This window comes from Barbatula barbatula (assembly GCF_947034865.1).
Source record: "Barbatula barbatula genome assembly, chromosome: 20".
Taxonomy (NCBI): Eukaryota; Metazoa; Chordata; class Actinopteri; order Cypriniformes; family Nemacheilidae; genus Barbatula; species Barbatula barbatula.
Genome location: NC_136783.1, coordinates 19,619,797 through 19,633,545, shown reverse-complemented (window position 1 = coordinate 19,633,545; position 13,749 = coordinate 19,619,797). Strand labels below are relative to the sequence as shown.

General features: G+C 39.1%; 1 protein-coding gene across 1 annotated transcript in view; it reads left to right on the top strand.

Annotated features, from left to right (window-relative positions):
• The window catches only part of cdk18 (cyclin dependent kinase 18), a 42,924-nt gene that overhangs the window by 26,261 nt on the left and 2,914 nt on the right, over nt 1-13,749 (top strand). The window contains exons 3-13 of the mRNA XM_079482639.1: nt 880-1,007; nt 3,691-3,816; nt 4,469-4,525; nt 5,086-5,200; nt 6,679-6,773; nt 6,993-7,055; nt 7,514-7,637; nt 7,807-7,927; nt 8,991-9,088; nt 9,708-9,813; nt 9,983-10,025. Of these exons, the coding sequence (XP_079338765.1) occupies nt 880-1,007; nt 3,691-3,816; nt 4,469-4,525; nt 5,086-5,200; nt 6,679-6,773; nt 6,993-7,055; nt 7,514-7,637; nt 7,807-7,927; nt 8,991-9,088; nt 9,708-9,813; nt 9,983-10,025 (1,076 nt within the window). The remainder of the gene's footprint in view (nt 1-879; nt 1,008-3,690; nt 3,817-4,468; nt 4,526-5,085; nt 5,201-6,678; nt 6,774-6,992; nt 7,056-7,513; nt 7,638-7,806; nt 7,928-8,990; nt 9,089-9,707; nt 9,814-9,982; nt 10,026-13,749) is intronic.

Here is a 13,749-nt window from a genome sequence, read left to right as displayed (position 1 = left end):
ACGGGGATGCACAAAACAGCTGTCATGATCATTTAGGATAGGATAAGGACTGCCGTGGGTAACCGTCGTCCAGATGTGGCATCTCCCCACGCTCTCCTCAAACGACCAAGATAAAGATTTCACTTCTGCGGTCCGGAGAGGATGACACGACCATAAATGAGAACGGATGAGCCCGGCAGGCAATTCTCATTCAGCGACGGGCTCGGCCCAATAATGAGGTGGATCTCAATTACGCCGACACACCGCTGTGAAATGGACCGGGGGATCCCACCCCGATGCCTCCGGAGGCCCCTCAAGCCCCTTCGTCCAAATTGAACTGATGGAGCAGAAAAGCCATTTTGATTTTCTTTCTCACCAGTTTACCGGTGATAATGCCAGGCGGCGGTGGGCATCTGCCGCACGCTCGCTGAGGGGGTCAGGTAGGTCCTATCGGACGTAGGGGCGTAATTGGATTTGTGCCGACAGTCTGTTGACACAAGCATTATTAATTGGGGTGGCCGGATTGACACGCACTTAGATCATAAATGCATGGAACTAGTCTGTGCTATAATTGTGATCGGTCTAGTGGCCGCGGTTGGCTTGATTAATGATCGCTTCCGTCATCAACATACGCTAACGCTGACCTGGCGGTTCTTGAGTTAGCAGGCTAATCAGAAAAGAGGTGGGACGTCGACGGCTCTTTCACACTCAAGAGCTTGTACAGACCCTTCAAACAATGCTTACAAGCTAATGAATGGCACGGTTAACGCTGAAGTTTTATAAGAGACCGATGCGATGGGCAAACAGGCACAGCATGACTTTTAAAGTACATTACTAGTATGTGTGTAGTTCTAAAAAGGTGAAAACCAGGTATAAAACAATTGTGGTTTTGCTCAACAGGTGTGATGCCAAACAACATGGGACTTCACAGCCTGCAACCTAGTCCAGTGGCACCAGAAAACCCGGTCCAGTCTCCCAACCAACTTCACTACATGAACAAAGTTCAGAATCGCCGCTTCTCCATGGAGGTGAAACAGTTAATCTTTCTACCACTACATGAAAAACTAAAGCGACTAAATTCCTACAAAGAGAAACATTCTCAGGGGAAAAACTATTAGGATTTTCTTTCTTAATACATTTTTGGTGTAATAGGCTAAATCTTATTTAAAGCTACTAATGCTTTTCTTAAGTATTAAGCGTAAAGAACCCCCTTAAAGAATTTTAATTAATTTGAAAGATTTTAATTAATTTTGTGTCGTGTTCAAATTCTGTGACATTTTACCAGACAATACGGGCATACTTGCTTCATTACAAGTGAATTCACTTAAAAGAAAGAGATACTTACAAAGTGTACAAACACACAGTACGATGGTCATTTAAAGGGATAGTTCACTTTAGAATGAAAATGATGTCATGAATAACTCACCTTCCAGTCATTTCACAACTATAAAACCTTCATTCATCTTTAGAACACAAACAAAGATGAAGTTTTGACGAGATCCGAGAGCTTTCTGGCTCTCCCGTATATTGCAGAGAGCTCAAAAAAGTTAGTTAAAGACATCAATATAATTTCCCAGGTGACTACAGTGGATCAACCTTCAGTTTATGAAGCAACCAAAATATATTTTGTGCGCAATTAAACAAATAACTTTATTCCTGTACACTGTACGAGGGTCATTTAATAGAGCTAGTTTGGCCTTATTTGACCACACAATCCACCAATGTCAAAAACATGTTATACTTGTACCTTTAGTTTGTCACTGGGGTATTAACCTTGTAAGGTACAGTACAGCTGCTGTACGTCTTAACATTTGACAGAGATGTGTACCATATTCTCTCCTAAAGGGCAAGTTTAACACATCCTAAGATGTTAAAGGATATCAAGTTGACCTTTAATCTGCTCAAGTTTAACTTTTGCCTGGTTTGCTTGGCATTATGGGGGGGACAAAAGTCAATGAAGCCAGGTTTTGATGAGACATATCAAATGAAGGTTGCACTTTATTATACAGTACGTGTAATTACAGTGTACTTACCTAAGAATGTAGTGGGTAGTACAAGGTAAAGGTATAAGTTTAAGTTTGGGGTAGATTCAGGGTTAGTACCTAGTTATTACCTAGTTATTACATCAACTGTAATAAGTACACATTATGTATAACAGGACTGTAAAATAACGTGCTACCCAAATGAGTTGGTACATTCCTTAAGACATGTTTCTGCATATAAATGTACAGCTAAAACTAAACTGATAAACTGATATACACAAAGCCTCATTCTATTTTCATATGCTCCTTAAATTAACATTAAAATTCATGCATTTTGAAGAACCTCATTGACTACCACTGTATGTGATATTTCAAAAAATATATTTTTGTTCCACATAAGAAAAAGTCATATACAAGTTTATAGGACAGGAGGGTACATGTCTATTTTTGTGTGAACTATCCCTTTAAAGCTCTAACCTTGACTAAAACCCTCGGTTACTCACGGCCACCCAAAAATCACAGCAAAATAAATCGATCTCCACACTCTTATAAAACCTCAAACTGAGACCTTAGCAGTCACCTTTACAAAACAACAGGATTCAGTATCAAAGCTCTGCTTGAAATTCTGAACTGTATTCTTGATAAAGTCCTTGCCAGAGGTGTTAATGCCTTGTTATCAAATGCTTTGTTTCTTATAATCTATTTATGTTTGAAGGTGAAACCAAATTCTGACTCGGTACTAAAGCGCTGCCAGGTCTGTTGGTCTGTTACTGCTGGAACATACACTCAATCTTTTATATTAATCAAAAAACACCGTCATAACTATTGAACAAATGTAAAATTTCAACCGCTACAAAGGCAAGTTGAATATAAACCATGCCAACTGGATTCCTGTGTGACAGCGGCTGATTCATCCGAACCCCCACAAGGTCATCGCTTTGTTCATCTCCATTCTCTTTTTCCACCGTAATCATCCATGCGATTCTATACCGTGCTTACGAGAGAAAAGCCGCCGTCAGATTTGCGAGCCAGAACGACGACGTCCATCATTAAATGGAGTGGAAGTATTACCTGTTAAGTTAGTCCAGAGTCTCCACATTCTGAATGTTCTCCGCCTCGGCTGCGATCCTCCGTGTTCAGCGGCCATGAATCTAGAGCTGGAAAATTGAAAAGAATGCCCTCTCCCGTTTCCAAACCTTACGAGTTCCTTCTGCCGTCGCAAACCTTTTATCTGCACTCGCATTTTATCCCCACGGGTCTGACGGGAGACGACTTTTTATTAAGAAACGCTAGCTAGTCTTATTGCTCGGCAGTACAAACTAAACCAAGTAAGGGGAACGCTTGTTTTTCCCATCAGATGAGAGATTCTTCCACCATGCTTTTCATGGGTCACGTTTAACCACAGTAATGAATCGAGTTATGACCAAACTTTATAAAAGCATCTGCGATGCGAATAGATTGAAATATTTATGTTAGTATATTGTCTCATACTACCGTGAATTTCCACTCGTCTATTAAGAGTAAAAGTTGAGAAAATTACAGATTCTTCACATCGTCTTGCCAAGTTTTTTACGGTGAGACAAGTCGGTTCTGCCTATAGGTGTAGTGTTGTGTTCAGCGATGGAGAAAGCTGTCAAATCCACCTTGACATTCTGTGTTTTTATACTGTATGTGTGCTGGCGGTACGTTATTAGCTGACAGCTCTTTGATGTTGCGCATGTGTGTGCAGGATGTGACTAGGAGGATGTCTCTACCCATGGATATTCGTCTCCCACCAGAATTTCTGAAGAAGTTACCGATGGAAAGTCCTCCACCCTGCAAACCTCTAAGCCGCATGTCCAGGAGAGCGTCGCTGGTTAGTGAACATGTTTCTAAACGCTTCTTCATTTAGGAAGAACCGTTTTTGGTTATGCTCTTGGGTTCACATAACACGTTTAAATCCATTTCCATGTTTTTCTTCCAAATACGCTAATTTAATTTTGGATTACCAAAAAGTTGGGTTACGCATCCCCAACATAGGTAAGAAACTGTTCCAACGAGTCCAAACTAAAATTGGATGTTGATGTTGTCACTTGTTACGGTCTTAAAGGGATAGTTCACCAAAAATAAAAGTTATATCAATATTTAATCGCGTTATTCAGAACACAAAAAGATATTTTGAAGAATGAACATTGACTTCTATTGTACGGACACAAAACCATTAAAACATTTCTGAAAATATCTTCTCTTGTACTCCACTTTTTAAATGACGAATGAATAAGTACGAAAGACAGAATTCTTATTGTGGGGTGAAGTTTCCCTTTAAGACACATGCATTTCTAATCAAGGCAATCCCACAATGCCCCGTGACACGATACTGTAAATCCTGCTGATGGAGGGGACAAAAACGCTTGAACTTTTTCTACCGAACTGTTTATACATTTCGTATCTCAAACACATTTATCATTAGTCACACGCACACCTGTAGCATTAAAGATCCGATCACATGCTGTGCTGTTCTTTTCCAGTCGGATATCGGCTTTGGAAAACTGGAGACCTACGTGAAGCTTGGCAAACTCGGAGAGGTAGGATTGCTTTCTCTTCCCTTGTTTAAAATACAGAGAATGAATTAGGCTATAGGCCGTCTCAAAATTAAAAACCAAAAAGCCATCGAAATCAACAATCAGATCTGTTCATTACTGCGCGATTCCCCGCAGGCTCGAGAGACTTGTTGAATGTGGATAGAAATTTAATGGGCTTTTTCGTGGCGTGAAGACCCATCCCTCTATTATACGCTCAAGGCCGCACGACGGCGGCCCGTCAATTTTCCATTAAGTGCAACAACATTGCAAATCGTGAGAAGTAATGTACTACAAGTAACCCGAGGAAAACCTTATCGAAATCTGTGCAAGCAAAACCTGGTATTGGAAAAATACTGTAGTAATAAGTGTTGATGTTTATATTTTTATAGCAACAGTTTTGACATTGTGTCACAATAACACAATAAGATTTTTAAATATTTTCCCTAATCTCTGCAAGAAAAGTCTGGAAAAGTCCAGGAACCGAGTCAAAAGTTTCTTAATTGTTTATTCCACACCACTTCTGTTCACAAAACATTGAAATTGGCTTTCTCTCTGTCATTCAGGGCACATACGCCACGGTATTCAAAGGTCGCAGCAAGCTCACAGAAAATCTGGTGGCCCTGAAAGAAATTCGTCTGGAGCACGACGAGGGAGCCCCGTGCACCGCCATACGGGAAGGTAATGTTTCTTACAGAAACCTGGCGCTTGAATTACGTATGATTTTGAGCTACCCGGTTGTTCAAAAGGCAGATTGTCACGAAGAGTACACATTCTAAACTATCTTCTTCAACAAGCCCGAATCACTCCATCTAAATGAGACGAGGTACGTGAGAGGGGTTGTTAATGAAAGATGCCGGCGTGACGCAATGCTGCCACCCGGTGGCCGCCGAAGGAATTTCCAGAAAAGTCACTAGAGGTGAACGACAGCATTGTGGGAAATGCATGAAATGACCATTGAATGAAACATTTGACATGTTTTGTAACCATAATGGTCACTTTGCTGTCTGGTTTACAAGAATGTAAAAGGATATTCATGTATCTCTAACGATTCTGGAGTTACAGACATGCACTTTGTAAAAGAACACAAAGATTTCTTCATTTTTGAGTTGTCACCATTGGCATAATCAAGGATCGCTAAAATGAACAGATTTATTAACAGATATACCAATCTCCGTGTAAAAATTTAATTATGATGCTGGCATATTTCTCATGTCTTTTCTACTCTCTTGGATCCAAATGTCAGGTGAAATTGTCATTTTTACCTCCCTTTACAAATCAATCGATTACTTCATTACTATTTATCTGTGGCATTTCATAATTTTTTTAACATCACTCCAGATGTTGGTCTTGCTTCTGTAAAAATAAAATAAAAATTGAGCCGGGGAAATATTCCAAATTTGGTTGATTTGACACAGAATGACTAATAGGCGCTATACAAATAAATGTAAATTGAAGTAAATACTGTATAAAAAGGATAATAAGTACATTTTAATAATGAAATACAAATTTTGATACATTCATTCTAAACGTTGTGTTGATAATATATACTATAATCATTCACAAGAAGTATTTGGAATTTCACAAACATTTCTAATGTCTAATTCGTTTATTCTGAAAATCCACCATAGCAGTCATATTAATAAACTTCATTTCAGTTCCATTATCTTCCCACATCCTGGTTTTTAGCATTCAAAAGTTTGGACACAACAAATTATGACTGTCACAACCTTTAAGGACTTCTTAAATGTGTGTTTTACACAACATTTCAAATTGTGGCTACATGTGAAGTTCTTGAAGGACAAAAGTTGGAGTGGAAATGTAAAAGAAACCGCCAATGCGTCTCCGAAATGTCCTCAATACATATTTAAAAAGCAACTCAGAGGAGTTTTGTGACTACATAATTCTCCCATGTTTGTGTTATTTCATAGTTTGAATGATTTTACAACATTTTTTAGAATACGAGAAACACTCATAATAAAGAATAGGAAGTGTGTCCAAACATTTGACTATAATGCACCGCAAAGTCGGAATTTAAAATCCATCGGCAATTTAATTCTGAATGTTGGCGCACAAGCCTGCTGGCAGTAAATGTTGTGATTCAGCATCGTCAAGACGGACGGAAGATTAACTGTCGGGCTCTTCTTGTGTTGCAACAGTGTCACTCCTGAAGAACTTGAAACACGCCAACATCGTAACGCTGCATGACATCATCCATACAAATCGATGCCTCACTCTGGTGTTTGAGTATTTGGTAAGTCAAACGTCTTCTCTAAATTCTATGAAAACACAAACACAATGCTATTGTACATTCCAAGATTTATTTAATTATAGGGTGTGGCGGTATTTGACATATTTACCTGCTAAAACAGCCAAACATTTGAATTATGTAAGTGACATTCAAAAAGTGACAGGACCGGTCGGTTTAAATGGCAAGGTGACGTGAAGTCATTGTATATTCCTGTCTTTGTAGGACAGTGACTTGAAACAGTACCTCGACAGCTGTGGAAACCTAATGAGCATGCACAATGTGAAGGTAACAGCCCTGACACCCTGAAATCTAACAGTTTTTGTTGAGCAAACACAAGAAAGCGCTGTCTCTTTACCTTAACCCAATTTACAATGGTAAACTTATAATAAAGATATATCATTTGAGCTGTATGGTCGCAATTTCGATGGAAATATCAGCACGAAAAGTATGTAAAGTATCTTGTAATTCAACATTTTAAGGGAGACGTGAGTTACAGATTCGTGAATTAAACCTGTCAAGAGCTTGAGACGCCACCTACATAGAAATCTACCCTTTAAAGGGACCTAAGCAGCTGACTGATGTGACTGATTAAGAAGACAATTCTGTGTGACCTACTCCGTACAAAATGCAACACTGCTTAGTTTAACATTAGTTACATGGTGATCATAGTATTTAGTATATTTTTAAGTTAATGTACAACAGTATTTGTTTCACTGAACTATTCCTTTAACATCCCGTTTTAGATCTTTATGTTCCAGCTTCTTCGTGGCTTATCGTATTGTCACAAGAGAAAGATTCTCCATCGGGACCTGAAGCCTCAGAATTTGCTTATTAATGACAAGGGAGAATTAAAACTAGCAGACTTTGGTGAGTCCCGAGCGATGCAAACGTTCACTTAAGCATTTAAATCAGTGTTTGTCTAGCTTGTGTTTTTAACATTACCCAGCAGCGACATGCCATGCTGATCCTCAGATCCGGTGTAACCCGGCAACATTCTTTCATCGACTTAACCGTGCGTCTTATCTTGCTTGTTAAGGTTTGGCCAGAGCGAAATCGGTCCCTACAAAAACCTATTCGAACGAGGTTGTGACCTTGTGGTATCGACCTCCTGATGTTCTGCTGGGTTCGACGGAGTACTCCACACCACTTGACATGTGGTAAGATGTTGTCCCCTAAAGCACTGATAAAAATACAGAACACAGTACAAAGGGCTATGGGTCTGAGTGAAAGCTTTGAAAAAATGATAAAGGTTTTTAATTGATGGTTGGATTGGGGATTTAAACAAAGCCTTAATCCTAAATATTAATTTCTGCGTGGACAGGATTAATAGCTCAAATAAAAAAACCCACAGATTAAAATGAAGAAGTGAAGAAGACCATAACTAACCATCTAACAACATCAAGAAAACCTCGGCAACTTTCAGAATGTAATAATGATGACGCAAAACTCAGTTTATCTCAGACAAAAGCATCACAGAAGCATAATTTTTCACAGCATCAGATATTTATGTAATACATTCAGTGTTTGGAGTTTTCTGTAAACTATACATCATCCGTAACAATTCTGCAGTTATATACAGTAACTTGATGTTCATTTGATTTATTCAGACGCTTTTGGCTCTCACGGCACCCAAATACATTCGATATCAATCAAATTCTATTTTTTCATTGTCTCAAGTCCAAAGCACAAAATGAATTGCTTGATATAACCTTTCGTCGCTGCAAAAAGGCCCATATTTATAAACTTTATGAAATAATACATCCAACTGGCTTTTGATCATTTTAAAGGGCTCTCGATTGTCGACCAGAATTCTGTCTTTCCCGACACAACCCTTTAACGTCACACGAGTCCTCGAGCAACATGAGCTCGCACATAAACGCTTTCTTAAAGTTAAGCTGTCCTGTTCAATAAAAACGCTGTTTTGTTTAATCCTCAGGATTAGTCCAGTGAGTTAATCAATCGCGTGTGACAGCAGCCATATGTGTCTTTCCATATCTCCACCTCGCAGACGTCTCCGCATTCCCCTCCAGACGTCAAAATGTTCTGAAAACCCCATCTTATCTGAAACATCTATGACAGTCCTCATCTGATATATTCAAATGACGTCCGCTGCCTTCGTTTGGAGATTTGACATATAAAATAACATGGTTAAAATTAAAATGACTAATGCAGACAGCAGTGGTGCGGTAATGAAATGATGGATGTGTTTTTATGAATTAGGGGCGTGGGCTGTATCCTGTATGAAATGGCAACAGGACGTCCCATGTTTCCCGGATCAACGGTCAAGGAGGAACTGCACCTGATATTTCGACTCATGGGTACTTCTTGTGTTTGTGGTTTTTTTTACTCGATAAATGAAATAGTTTAGAAAAGAATAATATACTAGTTTTCATGATTTTCTTTCGGTCATGTCAGACAAAAGAAATGTAAATATTCAGAAAGTTACAGGAGATGAAGGATGTCGAACTCTAAAGCTGACAAGAAGATTGACTTTCAACTCATTGAACTTAAAACGGGTGCCATCACTGACTTCAAACATCACATTGACATTGTAGAAAACAGACGTCCTTTTGTCATTCAGTCCCCATGTACTGTCATTGTATAGAAAAAACAAAAACACTCTGCCCCGCATCTCCTTTTGTGCTCCATGAAAGAAAGAAAATCATATATGGAACCACATGAAGGTCAGTAATACAAAGAAAAAGATCATACAGGTTTGAAACAACATGCGGGTCGATTCCCCTAAAACAAATACAGATGTTGGATTCAATTAGAGAACGTTTATATGTGACCCAGCAATGTGTAAAAAACCCAGCATACTGTAGGTTAATCTACAGTTGGGTTGAAAATAACTGCTTTTAAGAGTCAATATCATGATGACATTTGTATTTTTGAGTGAACAATGTCATACACAACCTTTGATTTCTGTGAAACCAGGCACCCCAACAGAGGAGTCCTGGCCTGGTATTACAACCAAAGAAGAATACAAATCATACCTGTTTCCTCAGTATCGAGCACAAGCGCTCATTAATCACGTGCCCAGGTAACCGAGAAACACAAAACACTGACCAACACACAATGGAACAAACTCTTGGCTCCTTTTACATAAAACATGCAAACACACTTCCACCTCTACACAAAATGTATGGAGTTGACTTTGTGTGCTATGAATTGTAAGTATGCTGTCAAATACCATTTTTTGCTTGTTTTAGACTTGACCCAGAGGGCATAGACCTTCTTACAGCTCTACTGCTGGTGAGTAAAATCATTGGAGACATTATGTAATGGCTATAGAGGGTTTCAAAGTGACAACATAAACAAACGTTACTGCGCATTTGCGTTTTTGTGGCCCAAATTTAACTTCCGGTAAATATCCGCAAAGAATAGAAAACAAGCAAAAGAAATAAGAGGAAGATAACATTAGCTAGCAAGTGCAAAGTATACACAATACAATATTAATATAAATTAAATTAAATATAAATAGTTATAATATGAGCCACGAGCCAGACCGATCAACAAAGACGAAAGTTAACTTCGGGCCAGGTGCGTACGCATGATGAAACCGTCCATAAACACCTCCACTTTCACAGTAAGATTATCTTCAAATTGTTGCTTTACAGTTTACGATACATCCACGACAGCCTACAGAGAATGTGAAGCTGACGTCACGCCCTATGTTGCATGTTGCAGTGGCGCCGCCATCTTGGGAGGATAACACTTCACTGCATACTATTATTTTGATATGTACATTTACTTGTTTTGTTTGATATATGGAGAAATCTAAGGCAAAAGAAACCATGAGCTTTTCCTGAAAGACTCTGCGTAATGCGATTGCAGTTTTCAACACAGCAACTATACCGTAATATTTCCTAATCAAACAAGAAAAACAAAACACTGCATTGAACGCACTAGCAACCATCCTCCCAAGATGGCGCATTCACTTTTCCGGGAGAAGTTTGCATAGCAAGCGAGAAATAGCGCAGCCATGCCATTAAATTCCATCATCTGTGTGGACTCGATATGACAAAAGACAAAATGTAACACAATCTGAGGGTTTACCAGTCTGTGTCAGAGGTCAGAAACCAAACCTCTGCAGTCTGAAAATCATCCAAAACCCCGGTAATACCAAGCCAGCAATTAACTTAAGGTTCTGCTGCTGAAAGAGGTCATCAGAGGATGACATACAGCCAGGGCTGGAAATGAAGGGGAATGTTGGGTGACGGAGTCTGGGGAGTGAATGTCAAGGGGGAACGGCTTTACAATTCAAACTTTTGAGGGTCTTTGGGTGGAAATAAAATGGAATTTCACATTTTATCCAGAGCATGCAGTACGAATTCAATCCGAGTCCTGCACATAAAACGCAGCGCAATAAATTTCAACGTTTCTGTCAGTGGGACTGATATTAGCAAAAACAAGTCATAACCTCTCACACAAGCTGCAACAGATGCCAAAACGGAGCACAATGCTTCTCAACAGATACACGTTTGCACAAAAAAACAAAACACATAAACACAAACGGCGACACATGGGGTATAATACTTCCAAGTTGTAACCATTAACATTAGTTAACAATGAAACATAAACAATTGTATCGGCATTAACTAACATTAACGAACAATAATAAATGCTTGAAAACTATATTGCTCATCGTTATCACATGTAAGCTAATGCATTTACTTATGTTAACAAATACAACCGTACTGTAAAGTGTTACCAAAACATCATATTAAAGTCTGTGACGTTTTAGTAAACTGACAAACTTTATCTGACAATCACTTTCTACTCAATCAGTTTCTTACAATAAATGTCATCCAAATACTGTATATGTTCAAACCACGATATTAACGATTCTTTTATTTCGGTATTCAGATTTCCTTTTTGCGATATTCAGATTACTTTTCATATAACAACCAGACAATTGCATTTGTTATCAGAAAAGTAAAACTAAAAGACTAAGTAAATAAAACTATAAACATAACTGGTAACAGTTAAAAATGCATCAACAAATCATCATTATTTAATGCACAATTGTAACGCTAGCGCATTAACTTATGTTAATAAATGAGACTTTACTGCAAAGGGTTGCCAATGAAATCGTTATCTGTTTTTGTTAACAGTAGTGGTCAATCTTGAGGATAAAGGCACACTTTTATCCGTCAGAGATCTAATAAACGCGCACACACAGTATAATACTATGGAACAGACTCCGTCTTGGCTCCCAGAAATCCCCAGCGGGAGAAAAGCTCTTGTTAGGAGTTTCGCTGGCGGGCTGGAGTGAACTCAGAAGCTAATTATAGTGTCGACTTCCCTCTCTGCCTGCTCTCCTCCAGGTCCAATTAGTTTGAAACAGGCAGTGGTTTCGGGAGCAGAACATTATAGCGTTATCACAACACAGGTAAACAAACGTGGGCTGACACCTCAACACCTCACTCAGCTACAGAGACAAATAAGGACCTTGCCGAGAAATATTGTTTAGATCATGATGGGTGAATAACTGGACCAACGGAGGCGCCTCGGGCTAAAGATTCTTTAATCACTGTGGTGTGTCTGTTAAGACCCGTTCACACCAAGGAAGATAACTATAAAGTAACAATGTAATAAAACCTGTCTAGATTTTGGAGAACAGCAGTATCCATATACCACAGCTAGAGGACAAAGCAGAGGAACATTACTGCTGTGATGACTTTCAGAGGGATCGATTTCTAACCCGATCAAAATTCATTATCGATTATTACTCGCTCTCTTGTTGATCCAAACCTTTATGAATGTCTTTGTACGGTTGAACACAGAGACAGATATTTGGACGGATGATTGTAACCGAACAGTTTTTGGTCACCATTGACTACCACAGTACTACATTGGTCAAAAGTGCCCCAGAACTGTTTGCTGTCCTATATTCTTCAAAATATCTTTGTTCAATTATAAATGGTAGTCAATGTGGTCCAAGAACTGTTTGGTTTTAAGCCTTCTTTCAAATTTCGTTGTCTGCCTTCATTAGAACAAAGAAATGTATATAGATTTGGACTAACTCCAAACTGAATTTGTATCTTTGGGTAAACTATCCCTTTAATTTGACAAACGTGATAATATTTTAAAGAATGAAGCACTTTTTAGCCACAGTGGTCACAAACTCTCCACTTCACTACACAATATTGAGTGTTATTCATTAACCAAAGAATAGAATAAACAAAATAAACATCAATGTAGTATTGCTTGCGTTTTTTTATTGAGTGACAATGGTTCATTAACCTACATTTTACAAACACACATTTTTTATCTATATTTAACGCCATAATTAGAATTTAAGGCTATTCATGGTAAAGTCAGACATGGTACACCCCAAAGACGTAAAAAGCTATACAATAAGCACATTGTGATTCTGAAACTGTCACCATATTAATACACATTAAAGAAAATGCATCTGTAACAAGTGTGAAATGCAAAAAGGTTTTATGTTGCATAATTATATTTCAGCAACAACTATATTTAAATTGAGATATAAAAGGTTTGGTGCGTAAGAGTGAATTATCTGTGCGCAGAGAGAAAAGCGGGTCTCTCTCTCTCTCTCTCTCCCCGCGCGTTCTGATGGCGCGCACGCAGCGTGAGTGCGCGCTGACCTGTCAGTGTGATAAAAGACTGTGGCGCGCTGCGGAGCGCGCGATTCGTTAATCGTGACAGCGCCCTTAATGAGTCCGAAGCGCGCACCTGTTCCTCATCAAACCCCGCTGATTGATCGCGCTGTCACACTCACGCAATTTGCCCCGCTCGCTTGAAACGCCGCCAAACTTCACCGATTTTATAACTTTGGGTGAGATGACAGCGGTGATGGCTGCTTCATTATTTAAAACCGTTCATACTGTAGCTCAGGGATCAACAAGTCAGAACAGTGATGCGAAAAATAAAGTCATTAGCGAAGAGCACGAACAGCGTGAACGCTTCGGTATGCAAATCACGCTTTACGCATGCGCACTGGGTATCC